Source organism: Desmodus rotundus, chromosome 6 (assembly GCF_022682495.2).
Source record: "Desmodus rotundus isolate HL8 chromosome 6, HLdesRot8A.1, whole genome shotgun sequence".
Lineage (NCBI taxonomy): Eukaryota > Metazoa > Chordata > Mammalia > Chiroptera > Phyllostomidae > Desmodus > Desmodus rotundus.
This window is the reverse complement of record NC_071392.1, coordinates 144,705,403-144,721,972: the sequence shown is the minus strand read 5'-3', so window position 1 is coordinate 144,721,972 and position 16,570 is coordinate 144,705,403. Positions and strand designations below refer to the sequence as shown.

At 41.2% G+C, this 16,570-nt stretch overlaps 1 protein-coding gene across 1 annotated transcript in view; it reads right to left on the bottom strand.

Moving 5' to 3' along the window:
- The window catches only part of ITK (IL2 inducible T cell kinase), a 53,272-nt gene extending 43,475 nt beyond the window's left edge, over nt 1–9,797 (bottom strand). Inside the window, exon 1 of the mRNA XM_024577009.3 lies at nt 9,519–9,797. Coding sequence (XP_024432777.1) covers nt 9,519–9,656 — 138 coding nt within the window. The 5' untranslated portion in view covers nt 9,657–9,797. The remainder of the gene's footprint in view (nt 1–9,518) is intronic.
- Between the last annotated feature and the right edge of the window lie 6,773 nt (nt 9,798–16,570).

Sequence of the window (16,570 nt, the reverse complement as noted above, 5' to 3'; positions counted from 1 at the left end):
TTTCATGGTCAGGGTACATGCCTGGGTTGCGGATTCAGTCCCCAGTCACGGCACAAATGAGAGACAACCAATCAATATTCTCACACATCGATGTTTACCTCCCTCTCTTTCTCCCTCCCTTCCCCTCTCTCTAAATATAAATACACAAAATCTTAAAAAAACAAAGTTAGAGCTGACCTCTATGGAGCAGTCAAAAATGGCTTATGTGATAACTTTCTGTACTTCATTTGCTTCTTGATAAAGACAGATGATGATCTAACCTTTCAGATCCCCTGAGATGATCAAGCAGGGAGACTGATGTTTTGCAGAGTAGGAGACTTTTCCGTACCCCTTAAATCCTGTTGTATAGGTGGTGGGTTCCTCTGTATATATATGACTGACTTGAAATCAAATCATCTTACCCATATATAAAATATTATGTATTTCCCCTCTCTCTTACCATAACATTAAAAACCTATGAAAACAGTGTACTTAAAAACTACCACAACAATGGATTCTTTTTTTTAAATTATATACTTCCTTCTTAGAAACATAATCTCAAATGGTTCTTGTAACTTTTGGTGGCCCCTTGCAATGCTTCAGTCTCTTTGGAAGAAGATGTTGCAACAAATGATAAGAGTCTGTAAAGGTTCTTATCCCTTGACACTGTTCTCTCGTGTGTGGTACTCTTATCTTAAAGGGCTGATTTTAAAAAGGAGACAGTCCTGTTTTAGGTACACTATAATTTTTTCAGTGTTTTCACTCTACTTGGAAACAACCTGAAGAGTGAAACAATAGATGATAAATTCATCAGTGTGTTCAGGCACGTGAAATAGATAAATATATCTCTGAAATCAACCCATTCAATTATTAAAATTGATGTCTTCAGACAAAAGGGTTATGGAGAGCATTTTGTGTGTGTTTCATTCATTTTTACAACAATATACAGAGCCTCGTTGCTCTGTCTTTTCAGATTAGTCAAAGTGGATTTAACCTGATTCTTCTAACTTGATTTTGGTCCTTGCATCTATAGACTGCCTGAGCTCAGTGTTGGTCTTGAAGCAAGTTAGATACCAGGTACTTTTCCACCAAAATGTGGAGCAGAATGATTCTGGGCCGAGTATCCCCCAGGAAGAAGGATGCTATAATAAAATTAAAACATAAAGTAACTGATGGGCAATTCAGAGTCACCCACAGCACACTACACAATAGATCAGAAGAATTCATCAGTCTAGACCCGTGATTTTCAACTGGTGTTCTGCCAGAATTTTTAAAACACGCAATACGTGACCATTTAGTCAGGGATTCTGACCTCTTTTCCTTAGATTGTCAAATTAAAAAAATGGCAACAGCCAACACAACAATAGCCATCCAGTGTGAATAGATCAAAATTATACCTATTTTTTTGTCAGATCGACAAAAAGTGTATTTGTTGGTATGCCACAGAATTGTAGTGATTATAATAGTTTGTGTGCCAAGAGATGAAAAAGGTTGAAAATCGCTGATCTAGGCTGCCACAGTGGCCTCAGCTGGCTTCCTGGCTTCTACTCTTGCCCCTTGTCTAATCTGTGATCCCCACAGACATCAGCTATAGATTGCTTCTCGACCACCCTTCTTCCCAGTCAGCCCCCCCCCCCCCCCCCCCCCCCGCTTACTGCTTGGTTTCCCCCCAGAGCCTACCGCAGTCTGTATCTGCCCCATGGGTTTAGATACCTGCATGTTGTCTGTCTCCTCTGCTGGTGTGTGAGCTTAGGAGGGCAGATACCTTATCTTGATTATTAACCACTGCAATCATAGTATCTAACACAGAGTCTGGCACTTAGTAGATGCTCACGGAATGTTTGCTGAACAAATGAATAAATCTCAATATACCAAAAAATAAACATTTCTTTGATACAGTGTTAAATAAATATAAATAAATACATAAAAATATTAAGGCTTGGGCACCATACAGAGGAGGGCAAAAGTAGGTTCACAGTTGTAAGTATAGGAAACAGTTTATTCTTATATTACTATTTATTAGTTATTGTGTTACTTTCCATATGAATAACTGTAAACTTACTTTTGCCCCACCCTGTATATGTAATTTTTTTGGAAAAAAAGTATTGTACTGTTTGAATTTTTATTAACAGGTAGGTATAATTTCTGTGACTTTTTATATGTAAAAAATACAAATAAATTTATATTTATAAATTTACAAATATTGAAATATGGTGAGAAACCTGCTTATAAAATAACTTCAGGCTAGTGGGGATTATATAGCAACATAAGATTGGGACCAGGTTCTTATTCTGTTAACATACTGATCATTTTTGCTGACTTTCAGGAAGCCAAGCAGCCATCTGATTTAAAACGGGAACTTTATATGCGTGGCACACCATTTCAGAGCTCCTGTTTCCTCCTCGGAGTCAGGAAGGCAGCCCCACACTGATGTCTGGATGGAAATTTTGTCCTGGGAGAGCTTCCTTCAGCAGGCCTAATAACTCATGGGTGAGTGGAAGAATTCATCACCGGCTGGTTAAGGAAATGGTAGAATGAGAATTTTCTATGTGGCTGATGAAAACTTAAGAACTATAAAATGGTTTCCTATGGGGTCCATTACTGAGTTTGAAATGACGGTGTTTTATAGTCCATGGACCTCATACTTCAAGAGACCCTTGTGCTTTCTATTGAAACCTTCTTCTCAGACTGAGCCAGGAACTAAGCCCTCCCATTTTTAGGATTGCTCTGTGGCTTATTTTTCCTGCAGAAATACATTGATTGGATGCATCAGTCCCTGAGCAGTAAGAATCAAATCTAATTTTAACGTGGGAGTAGTTCCTTCCAAAATAGGAATTCTCTAGCCCGTGGCTGTCTCCATGCAGCGTCAACAGTACATCACGCAGGCCAGTATCGGTTCACAAAGAAACTCTGTTAAGGCAGACGCGGCAACTGCGCAGGTTTAGCCTTGAGTGGCTTCAATTGCAAAGAACCCGGCTTTGTGTTCTTACTTTTCTTGGCCTGGCTGGACAAGGCCCACAGTTTTAGCTCCCAGATACTCTTCTGAATTCAATTTGAGTTCTGTGATTCCCTCACTGAGTATTTACTGACCACCCCTGCATCTCATGTAGATGAGGCAGTGACGAGCAAGGTAATCAAGGTCCCTGGTCTCACGGAACACCTTCCAGTGGATGTGCAGACAGAAAACAGACAAGGAACCACATCGGTCGATGCACTGAAGCAGAAGAAAGAAAGAAAGAGAATCCTGGGGAAATATTTAAAGATATGGGAAACAAGAAAAAAACCAGGCTTGCAAAAATATGAGGTGTTCCCGACGGTGAGAACGACTAACGCAAAGACCCTGCACTTGCAGGACCCCAAGAGCGAGCGCCCCCTCAAGTGTGCTTCTCCCTTGCTCACCCTGGTCCTGAGCCTGTATAAAGGCCCTAGGAGGAGCGCTAGCTTGGGGTGTCCAAGATTCAGAAAGAAGGCAGGTGGGTCAGAAGCATGATGGCTACAGGAAAGTGTGATATGAAATTCAATCAGACAGGCGGTTAGGGACCCCCAAAATGAAGAGCCTTGCAGGTGACGAAATTTATTTAAGTACTCTGAACAGCTGTGGAGGGCTTTAAAGTAGGGGGAAATATATGCTTTATCATTTTAAAAGTTTATTCCGGGTTTTGCATGGGTAATAGATCACACAGAGCGTTAAGTGTCAGTGAGAGCTAGAAGGCAACTCAATCATGTGGGAATGAAGTGAAGAGAGACTTTCGTGACTGATGAAAGTCTCAAAAAAAAAATGCTCATGTAGCTTTAAGAATATTATCTACAAAGGGTTTAGCTGTAAAAGGCAAGGAAGGAAGGGGAAGACAAGGTGGAGGCAAGAAGGGAACAAAGTTGCTTGGTTCTGTAAAAAAGAGTTGGGGTGGGTGTGGCTGGCCTACCTCCTGGTTCCTACATGTGTCTCTCTGACCCAGCTCTTAAAATTCCAATCTCCTGACCCTCCTCTTTCTCAGTCCAAGGCTAGGCCATGAACCGAGGAAGTCTTACTTACTCCTCCATTCAGGGATTTCCTGGGTAAAGTCCTATACCATCACTTGCTTTGTTCTGTATTCTTTTGTCATTGAGCCTGGTTTTGGTAAGGTTCATATGTGGAACTCTAACCTCTCCAACTGTATCTATGCCTCGTGCCCTTCCTCCTTTCTTTCTTCCCTCCCTCCCTCCTTTTCTTCCTTCCACAAATAATCAGTGAATAAATGATATGTGTTAGGCGTTGCTGTAGACATTGGTGGTGCCATCTTTAGCAAATTGGGTGCCAGTCCTCCTAAAGCTTATTATCCGACAGAGGGTGTGGTGGGGGAATGGCATTAGTACAATAATCATATTAATGAGCGGGTAACTACGCCTTGGCATGTGTTCTGAAGAAAGGGCATGTATGTGTTGCTATGGCAGAGTCTAACAAAAGGAGATGACTTAGTCTAGGGAAATCAAGGAAGGTGTTCCCAAGCAAGAGACATTTGAAGTGGAAGCCTTAAAGTTGAAGGAAATCTTGTGTGGTTGGAGCCCAGAAAGATGGGAGAAAGAGCAGCACAAGCTGAGTTACGGGAAACCATGTTACAGATTCTGGTGTTCACTTTCAGGGCAAAGGAGAGAACCACTCACTGCAGGGACAAGTCACCTTCTGCTGAGGGGCGTCAAGACATGATCGCTGTCAGCAAGTTAAATGCTGACATTGGCTACTGTGTAAAGAATGCAGTGGGGGTGGTGCTGTAGAGTGTGTGCGAGGAGACAGGAGGTGGCAGCTGCCCCAGGTAAGAGTTCCTGATGACTTTCATGAGGAAGGTGACTGTAGGAAATAGAGAGAAATGGACAGATTCTAGAGGAACTTAAGAGGCTCTCATTTCCTTGTGAGCACATAGTAGGGCTCCCTGAAGTGAATGAAGACAAGGATCTGGTCTGGAGTCTATGTGGAAATGATAGGGCTCATAACACACTTCATTGCAGAAGAACCACATGACATGGGTTGCTGATTTCCAGGAGTGTTCTTACTTTGTGGACTTTAGAGCAAGAAGGCATTGCCCACTTTATAATGGCCCAGGGGAGTCTCCAATTACCTACCAGTGACAACTGCTAATAGTAATAAGTTCCATTAAACAGGGAGGCCGTGTGGGCTCTGGAGATATATGGAACCTCAGGCAAGTTATTTAAACTTGCTTTGCTTCAGTTTCCTGATCTGTAAACTGGGGTAATAATAGTACCTAGTTTTCAGGGTGATTGTAAAAATTAGATGAAATAACCCACATTTAGCACAGTGATTGACATGTGGTAAGTGGTCACTAAACATTAGTTACTATTATTATTAAAATAGTGGGTGATTGTATCTCATTAAAAGTAAACAAGAACAAGAAGGACTGTTTAATCGTTTTAGAACATGTAAATAGCTTTCTAGAGCGTCACATAGCATTAAGCAACTTACATTAACACACATGGCTCTTCAGCGGTGGGGCTGGTCTTTGACACAAAGTTGTCTAACACCAGAAGCTGCGCTTTTGACCACTGTACAGTCACCCCACCTGTCATGTTTACTTTAGGATGCATGCGCGTTACAGGAGCTGGTTCTGCTGCCGTATCAGACTGTAGGCTAAAGGGAAGGGTCCGTGAGGAGTGGTGACCCTTGTTCACGCAGTGACTAGAATGGTGATCCTGACAGCTCATCCCGTCCCATGTCAATGGTAACGGTTTTAGTGCCACCGTGATCGCCACAAGCTCGATTCCTAAGGTGCAAAGTCATGAAAATAGGAAACCCTTTCCAGGTCTCCTGAGGGCCTTTCAGAAGTTTGAGATGATACTATTACAGTACCAAGCTTATCACATACTTTTGTCATGAAATATTCAACATCACTTGAGGTAGGTAGTGTCGATGCTCGCACTTTACAAATAGGAAACAGAGGCTTTAAACGTTAAATAGTTTGCCCATATCAACAAAGTGATAGAGGCAGGATTTGAATCCAGCTCTGGTTGTCTAGACTGGCCTCACCAAGCTGTGATGCTTGTTTCCATCCATCTTGCCCCGTCCAGCCCATCCTTACTCAAAGTACCTGAGGCCCTCTCTTTGCCCCCTGAAAGGGACCCGGGGTTAGTCACGGGCCGCTATGCATGTTGCTCAGTCGTACCTCTCCGGAGATTATTTGTATTTAGCCGCGAGTGGTGTGCTGGAAATGGCTTGTACTGCCTCATGACACCTGACTGTTAAATTTGCAGGAATTTTGTGAGCCAGTAGACGTCACATCAGTAGTTTGAAATTGGCCACGATGGGAATATTTACACCAGAGAAAGCAGCAAACCCTTTGAATCAGGGGTCCCCCACATTCTACTGTCATTACTACTGCAATGGCTGTTAAACACTTACCAACACACCACCAGGCCCTGGTTTTTCATTGTCTTCTGTTAAAAAATGTCAGGCATCGAGGACCACTTAGCAAAGAATTTGGCAAGCACAGGGGAGCGTCTGGAAGCATGCCTGCCAGTGAGCCACCACCGGCCCACTCTATGCTTCTTTCTGGCCCACTGCTCCAGCAGGACGGAGGAGCATCTGGCCCTGCTGAAAACACTTGCATGACTCAATAGGGGAAACAGATGCCAGAACTAACTCCGTGTTAAAATGAAAGGCTCAACCAGCATTCTAATGACAATCAGCAGGGATATTCAAAGTTAGAAAAAACATACTTAATTTGCAGCACTACAGAATTTGTCCCTGAGTAGGTAGAAGTTCTGTTTTGCATAGGATGTCACAAACCTAAAATTTTAGAGCTGCAAGGAATATAATTTTACAAATAAAAAAAGAAAAAAAGAAGCTGAAACCTTGAGAGGGGCAACGATTAGCCGAGCATCACCCATCTCAAGGTGCACGTGCGTGTCTCCCCCCCAGACTTGCACTGAGCTGCAGGATCGAAGGCATCTGGAACGCTGATGTTAAGCTTGACTTTAAAGAATTCTTTGTCATTTCCCTCCACTTGAAAATAAATATATTATTCCAACCTGCTGGCTCCTACAGGCACACAATGATGCCACAAATAGCTAATTTTAATTGCGTACTTACTAGGCGACAGGATTTATCTAAGTACTTTATATGTTAAACTATATGAAATTGTCAATATCAGAGCTTTTTTATCTACCAAATGGTGGTTTCAAATAGTTCAATCTAAATACATTCTATTTGCCTTTACCATCATCCCATGAAGTGAATACCATTATCACGCCCATTTTATGGATGGAAAAAACAAGGCTTTAATTTAAAAACAAAAAGTTTTGGCCTGGCCAGTAGCTCAGTTTGTCAGAGCCTTGTCCTGATACGCCAAGGTTCTGGGTTTGATCCCTGATCAGGGCCCATACAAGGTCAACCAATGAATGCATGAATGGTGGAACAGTAAGTCAATGTCTCCTTTTCTCTAAAAATCAATAAATAAACATTAAAAAATTAAAATAATTAAAAACAAAAAGTTTCTTCCCACAAGTGTGCTATTCTTATTTATGGGGGATGCACAATGTACTCTTGTGTGCAGATGAATGGCCCTAAACAATGGCCCATATGTAGAGCATGAATATAAGCCATAGACATTAGAAAACAAGAAATTTGATGATTGTGCATCATACATATGCTATATTTCACACAGAACTGTTAGAAACCAGAGCTCAGTGCTCCCCAGAATGAATTAATTGCCCTGGAATTTTTCATAATGTGCAAATGAAAAGGCAGAGTGATCTTACAACATTGTCATCTGAACATTATAACCAAGACGATTCTGAATCAAGACCATCTGATTGTGTGATTTTTTGCAAATAATATTGTCTTGAATTCCCAGCTAAACAGCTCACATATAGCAATGCTGCTCAGAAAAAAATCAACACTAACTGAATGAGATGATGCTCTGTTGAGTCAGAAAAACACATTGATGAAAACTGCAAAATGGGCTTTAAGAAAATATTTAAAGGCAAATGACTGCTCTTTCACTATGAAACAAGAACTTCTAATATTCTATGCACAATAAGAAATTGACCAATGACACATGCCTTATCAGCTTTATATGATGAATCCTCCAAGTAAAAAACTTGCCTACTGGCTCACTATTAATTTAATCAACAAATATTTACTGAGTGATTGATTTTACTGTTGATTAATTTAATCAACATATTGACCCAGTGGCCTTGCACGTAAGTAACGCCGTATGCTGTCTGATGGATCGTTGATTGTCGTTAGTAAGCATCTGCTGACAATAAGCATGTGTTTTCACCTTTAAAAAGAGGCAGTACTATTTCACTTGAAACTCCATGACGGCCCAGCCTGAGTCAGGATTTCGCTTCATCCAACCCTTGAACACAACCCAAAGTCGTGCCTGCACCTGCTAAGTCTGATCCCAACAAGGAATTGGAGCGTCTTTGTCTCCGAATGACCCCCTAATGCCATTTCCCTTCGTTAGGACATCTGTGAACACCCATGTCCTACTTCCCTAATGACAGGAAAATAATACAACGATAAAGTAAGAAATCAAACACGCTTAGAAAAATTGCTGGGAAAGGCTGAACAAGTGCTGCTTCACAGAAACAAAGGATTTTTTAAAAAGAAAGCAGTGTTTGTAGGTGGTGTTTGCAGTCCTTTCATTTTATACAGAAAGAGCCTGACAGAGAAGGTAGTCTTCTGCCTGTGCTCACTCACCTAGAGGGAAGTCAAGTTTGGTCTCCCGATCCCCTGTGCAGTGCTTTTTGGACCAAACTACATAGTTTTGATCATTCATGTTGCTCTTATTGTTATTGATGCTATGGAATATAAGGATGTCTTTAGAATAAAAGACTGACTTAGCTAAGCAGCTGCAATCTTCTGGAGAAGAACCGCTGGTCTGTACTGTGTAACAAACACTTTGTGCACGATCACCCTGGCCTCCTGGGGAGTTTTTAAGGGATAAAAAGATTTACCATTGTGCCTTGCAAATTTTAGACAATTAAATGCCCAGAGAATATTTTCCCAAGCTATCAGGTGAGTGATGACCATTGAGACAAACCAAACTGAATTCATAAAATTGAAGACACTGAATCCCATTACTTACCCACCCCAAGTACTAGTTTCACCCAGTATAACATTAAGGAAACAGGGCATGATCATCATTCGGGTCCCAACAATTGCTGATATTTTATTAATATGTGTCCCATAAAATGTAACATCATTCAACTGAAGTTTAAATTCTATCCAGTCGTAACGTTTGCCAAATGAAATATTATAATGTAAACATTAAACTCAAACTTGAAGGGGAAAATTGCTAACGAATATTAAATTTACTCTTGTGTAGTTTTTAGGACTGAAATCACCTACCACCACCACCCCACCTCTTGACTTTTCTCCATATTCTCTTCAGATTACTCTCATTGTGCTTTTTAGGTTGTTACAACAAGCGTGTCTGTGTCCCCTTTATCCTTACTTTATTCCCTGTATCTCCCTCCTGATTCAGCCCCATCTAAATAGAAAATACTGTTTGAGAAAAGGCAAAAACAGCAAAGTTCCTACATACCCCATGACGGTCCTCAAAGTATGCCAGGCTGGTTTTGGTTAAAACGAAGAAGCGGACTTTGAAGTTCGAGGGAGAAGTTCTTCTCTTTTGTTGGGACTTCTTGATGAGCTGTTCTTCTAGGAGGATAAAGTTGTTCATGATCCAGTTCTTGAAAAGCGATGCGCCTGGAGCATCTGCTCTCAGCACAAGCAGAGGGAACAGCTTCAGAGCAAGGAATGCGACGGGGAGGCAGTTGATCCTGAGAGAGCTGTTCAAAAGCAACTTGCCTCCAACGTTATCTTTCTATCAATGTTCAGTCAACATCACTGAGCTTCTCCTCTGATGTCAAAGGCCATAACCACATCCTTTCGAAATTCACAACACTGAGGCATAGGTAAAAAAAATACACATGCTCTTGGCTGTATGGTTTGAAAATGATATTTGAAAAACCTTAGACTCAAAATGATATGAAGGACTGGAGTTTAATCTTTATGGTTCCTGGTGTAGCCCATCCAACAGTTAAGGCATGTAGTACCAGGGGTAGTAACAGGGGCTCTGCAGCCAATGGACATAGTTTGTATATTAGTTTCCTGTTGCTGCTGTACCAAATTATCACAAACTCAGTGGCTCACAAGTTTATTATTTTTACCATTCTGTAGTTCAGAAGTCCAAAATGGATCTCACTGGTCTGAAATCAAGATGTCAGAGGGTTGGGATCCTTCCTAGAGGTTCTCCAGGGTAGAATCTGTTTCCTTGACATTTCCAGCTTCTCTGACTACCCGCATTCCGTGGCTCATGGCCCTCTTTCTCCATCTTCAAAGCCAACAATGAACAGCAGGTCAAGTCCTCTAGTCTTATGCAACTGTGAGCCCTCTTCTGCCTCCCTCACCTATACACAAGGACTTTGAGATGACTTTGTGACTGCCCAGACCGTCTAAAATCACCCCTCTATTTTAAAGCCAATTATTAGCGAGCTTCATTGCATTTTATATCTTAATTCCTCTTTGCTGTGTAACCTACCATGTGCACAGGTTCCTGGGATCAGGACGTGGGTGCCTGTAGAGGAGCCATCATTCTACCCACCATAGCTTGAAATCTGGCTCCACTACTGAACCAGCTGTGAGACTGCAGGCAAATCACTCAAGAGCTCCGAGCCCGAGCCCCATTTTTCTCCACTCTAAAAAGGAATAACAGAGCTCCTCCACAAGGCACTGTGGGGCTGCTTCTTCCAGTCTCATCTCACGTCTCGCTCCAGCCCCCATGCACGCTCCTTAACGCTGCTTCAAACATCTGTTCATTTTGCCTAAAAACATCTTTTCTCCCTACTTTGCCTGATTAACTCTAAACGATACTGCAAGTCTCAGCCTACCTGTCACCTCCTCTGGGGAGTCTTCCTGACTTTCCTTAAGTCAAATCCACTAATTACACCCAGATGGCACCTTGTATGTTTCTCTTCACACCACTTAGGGCAGTTGTAATTATACATTTTGCAGGGTGAATTTTGGGTTAATGTCTGTCTCCCCAACTAATCTAGAATGCCCATGATGGTCAGGATTATGTGTGGTTTGGCTCACCATTATATACTCAGCAACCGTCACAGTGCCCAGCACATAAAAAGGGTGTTAAGAAGAATGTGTTGAGTGAATCACCAAACAGATTGGGACAATGAGAACAAACAGGAACATAAAACACTTAAGAGAAATATATTGAAGTTTCTTATTTAAAAAAATTTAAATAAAACCCCATAGGAATCTCTCTACACTATAGGTAGATAATTGCTTTTCTACCAGAACTCAGTGGAAAAGCAGAAAATAAGTAAATCCTCCAGAATGGCGTAATAAACGAAGCATGTATGGGCTCTGAACACAGACGTGTTAGAATCCTGGTTCTGTCACTCACTAAGCTGTTTGTATCTGAGGGAGCCACCTGTCTTCTCTGATCCTTGGCCTTCTTGTGAGGGTCCTTTTGAGAACTGAGTCCCATAAGCTCTGGGAATGGTGGATGCTAAGTGTCTTGTTTAGAATTAGTACATGTTTGAAGTATAGTATATAAGTCCCAATTCTAGTATGAATAACCAAGAAATCTCAGGGTAAGCAGAGATGGCATATACTGGGCAGAGATGAATAATGAAAACAATTATTATTGCTGTACAGATGTGCAATTATCTAAAATTCATTTTAAAATGTAAATGATCAGTGAGCAGATTACAGCTTAATTTTGTTTCATACACTAGATGCCCCAGCATAATCAAGGCACTGAGGATGGTGGGGGAGGGGACACTTTAAATGATCCCTCCTCCCCCATTCTAGGGTTTTAAGATATTCTCAAAAGAAAGGTAACTTTGTTGTTGTTGTTGTTTTGCGGAGTTTTTTTTTTTTCCTTCTGAATTTGGGCCTGAGACAGTAGCTAATCTCCCTTTCTTCCCAGGTAACTGACTCCCAAAAGATTACCTGGACATCTGGCCAGCCAGAATAAAGATGACATTTTTCAGACATTTAACTGTTGTCTAGCTAATGGAACATAGTAGAAGTGATGAGCACAACTTCTAAGAAATGTCCTGAGGGGCAATCATCATACCATTTTTATTTTCTTTTTCCTTCTTCTTGCTGACTAGAGTATGGATGTGATGGTTGGAGCTGGAGCAGCTATATTATATCATGAGGTAGAAATTATAAGGTGAGAGCAATGACACATAAGACAGAAGGAGATTGGGGTCCTGATGACCTTGGATCTTCCATCCCAGAGTGGGAGCATGTTTTTTTAACATAAAGAGAAATACAATTCTATTTTCTAAGCCCCTGTTATTTTGAAGTTCTGTCATAAGCAACACACCTAATTCCAAATAATGCAATGCTATATACCAAACTGGACTGTAGACTCCTTTGAGAAGGGTAGATTTGTACAGGTTTGTTTGGGTTCAGAGATTTACAGATTTCACAAAGTATCTTATGTGGGAAAGCAAAATATCACCAGTAGGTATTGTGATAGGAGCCTATTGTCTGCCAAGTGTCTGGGGGGCGCAGCCACAAATAATGGTGTTCTCTCTCTCATAGCACCTTCAGATTCACTCACTGGGGTTTGTCTCTGTCCTCACCTAAATGTAACCTTAAGGTTCCAACATTTTCCCTATTACTGTCAGGAAAACATACATAAAGATAAATAATCCTGTTGCTTTGGTTTAAAAAGTTCAATTCACAGGATCCAAATTCAAGAAGCTTTTACTTATCAAAGGTGAAAGAATGTGGGCATCAAAAGGAACAATAATGGCAATAACATGAGTAATAGCCAAATGTTAAAATCATGACTTCATAAGGTATTTGAAGAAAAATCCCAACCCAACAATCACTTTTGGAAGATGCTAGAGAACCAATCTATTGTTCTGAAAACTGGGAAACAAGGAAAAGAATGAACTCTATTTCTGTTTTTCCTGAGGAGCCCTATCTCAGTTTAGTAATCAAATATTTACTAAGAGAAAGTCCTTTAGAGAAGGATTCCAGTAGATAAATAAAGAAGTGATAGACTATCACCACTTTGCAGTGCTGATGACATAATGAACCTGGGCAACTGCCATTAATAACTACTAAAATCATTATGTAAAAAGCCACTAGGAAAATTTATGATTTATATAATAGACTGATAACACTACAACATAATGATTAATCTTAATATACAAAGAGAGACAACTAGACATTCTATTTCCTGATGTGATGCAATAGGAAGCACAGGAAACCATCTATGCAGAAGTCTTGCCAAAGGAAAAGAAAATCAAATATGAATCTCTTTAAACCTCTAGATCTATATCCAAGTTTGCCGAAAGTACAGGAGATAGAAGAATATGACAAATGCATGGAGATGCAAGTGGATAAATCCAAAATATACAAATGACCCATGTTTGCAACAAATAAGTCAGAGGAAGAACCTAAAGACTGAAAGAGACTTTTTAAGAGACATGTCAAGCATGGGATGATTTTGTTTTGATGTAGAGTCAAACAAATTAACTATATAAAGACATTATGAGACAATTAGAAATCAGAACACTGCATATTTGATGATTAGTTAATCATTATTAATCAAATTTTAATTGTTATTTTTAAAGGTGTAGTAATGGCACCATTTTTATGATAAAGGAGTCTTTATTTTGCACAGAAACATACTGAAATAACTATTGAAAAGGTAACAAAATGTCTGAGATTTGCTTTGTTCGAATCCAGTGGAGAGGGAGAAGTGGGTAGGGAAGAAAACTGGCCCTGAGTTGAAAACTGAAGTGAGGGACTTCTGGTCAACAAGATGGCAGCATGGGCAGACATGGCTCACCTCTCGCCACAACCACATCGAAATTACAACTAAAATATAGAACCACCATCGCTCAGAAACGTCAGACATAGAGTTGTATGGAAGTCTAACTACAGAATTAGAGAAACCACATCCATCCAGGTTGGTAGGAGGGGCACAGATGTGCAATGGGCTGGTCCCACACTCACATGTGGTGGATAAAAATTCAGGAGAGATATCTCCGGAGCGAGGAGTCCCAGCCCCATACCAGGCCCTTCAGCCCAGGTTTCCAGTGCCAGGAAGATAAGTCCCCACATCTCCTGGCTGAAAATACCAGCAGGGATTGAGTTGGGGAGAAACTGCTGGAGCCCAAAAGTTCCTCTTAAAGAACCCACACATGGACTCACTGACTCAGATTTACTCCTTTTGAGCTCCAGCACCAGGGTAGCAGCTTGAAAGGCATCAGTGGCATACTGGGAGAAACTGAAGTGTCTGGCAAGCCATTGTCCCTTTTCTAAACCCTCCCCCAACAGGGTCACACAGCTGGCAAGCAGGTGCCATATCTGAAACTCCATCAACCTGGTTAACACTGTTTGACCCACCTTGGAGATCCCCAGAGACTGCCCCACCCAACTTACGGGCTCACCCAAGCTGCTTTTCCATGTGAATGGCTGGTCTTGGCTTATACTGCACAACTTCCTAAATCCTCTCAAACAAGAAATAGCTGGCCTCAGTGAGCCCCAGGCCCTGCACTAGCAGCAGCCAGCCTAGATTCACAGCTTGGCTTTGCCTGGGAATCTCCAAGTCCAGCACAGGTAGCAGCTATCTCACATTGCTTTATAGCTCAGGCAGGGTGTCCCGGGGCAGAACACAGGTAGGGGCTGACCTTGACCTGTACCACCAGAGAAACTCCAGAGCCAGCACACTTAGTGGACAGCTATAGACCATGTCAGAACACCACCACCCTGCCCCTGCACAGCTGATCCTCCATGGAGGGCAAGGTTTGTGATCACAGCCAGTCCTTGCAGCTGACTGGCCTGGGTAAATCACTCCTATTGATCTGCCAACAGCAACCAAAGCTCAACTACAAGAGGAGGGTGTACTCAGCCCACACGTAGGGCACACCTCAAGTACCCAGCTTGTGTGATAGGGGAGACTGTGCCACTGGAACCTACAGGACACCTACTACATTAGGCCACACTACCAAGATATGGAGTCAAAGCAGCTCTACCTAATACATAGAAACAAACACAGGGAGGCTGCCAAAACAAGGAGATAAAGAAACATGGCCCAAATGAAAGAACAGATCAAAACTCCAGAAAATGAGCTTAACAAAATGGACATAAGCAATCTATCAGATGCAGAGTTCAAAACACTAGTTATAAGGATGCTCAAGGAACCTAGTAAGAACCTCAACAGAATAAAGAGATCTATCTGGTCAGACATTAAAGATACACTAATTGAAATGCAGAACAATGTACAGGGAAATAACAGTGAGTGGATGAAGCGTAGAATCAAATCAATAATTTGGAACATAAGGAAGAAAAAACAACCAATCAAAACAACAAGAAGAAAAAAAGAATACAAAAAACAGGAGAATAGTGTAAGCAACCTGTGGGACAACTTCAAGAGGTCCAACATTCACATCACAGGGGTGCCAGAGGGAGAAGAGAAGGAGCAAGAAATTGGAAATCTATATGAAAAAATAATGAAAGAAAACTTCTCAAATTTGGTGAAGGAAATAGACCTGCAAATCCAGGAAACAGAGTCCCAAACAAGATGAATGCAATGAGGCCCACTCTCAGACACATCATAATTAAAATGCCAAAGGTTAAAGATAAAAAGAGAATCTTAAAAGCAGCAAGAGAAAAGAAGTAATTTACCTACAGGGGAGTTCCCATAAGACTGTCAGCTGATTTCTCAAAAGAAGCTGCAGGCTAGAAGGGATTGGTAAGAAATATTCAAAATCATGAAAAGCAGGGACCTACAGCCAAGACTGCTCTACCCAGCAAAGCTATCATTTAGAATCTAAGGGCAGATGAAGAGCTTCCCAGACAAGACAAAACTAAAGGAGTTCATCATCACCAAACCATTATAATATGAAATATTAAAGGGACTTATTTAAGAAAAAGATCAAAACTATGAATAAAATGGCAAAAATACATATCTATCAATAATTGAATCTAAAAAACAAACTAAGCAAACAAGAACAGAGACGGAATCATGGATACAGAGAGTGTTTTGATGATTGCCAATGGGAAGGGGTTATGGGGGAATGTGTGAAGAGGTGAGGGGATTAAGAAGTACAAATAGGTAGGTACAGAATAGCCATGGGGATATAAAATACAGTATAAGAAATGGAGTAGCTGAAGAACTTACATGCATGGCTTGTGGACATGAAATAAGTATGGGGATTGCCTGAGGCAGTGGGGGGTGCTGGGTGGAGGGGGGCAAAGGGGGAAAATCAGGACAACTGTAATAGCATAATCAATAAAAGACTATTAAAAATTAAAAAAAAATTGAAGCTGAGTGATGGGAGTATTTTATTCCATTCTTTTCACATTGCTATATGTTTAAAATTTTCCATAATGAAAAGAGGGAAGGGTAAGGAAAAAAACAATTCAGTGTAACAATCAAAACTTGAAACACATTCAATTTAATGCTTTTTCCTCAAGCTAAGTATGGTTCTTCTTCAGGTTTCAAAGCATGCTGCCTTTTCCACTGCGTCCTAACTCCTTCTCCTTCCCTGCACCCTGGCCTGGCTCCCAACCTACCCCTTCAGGCTTGGGTGTGGGGAGGAA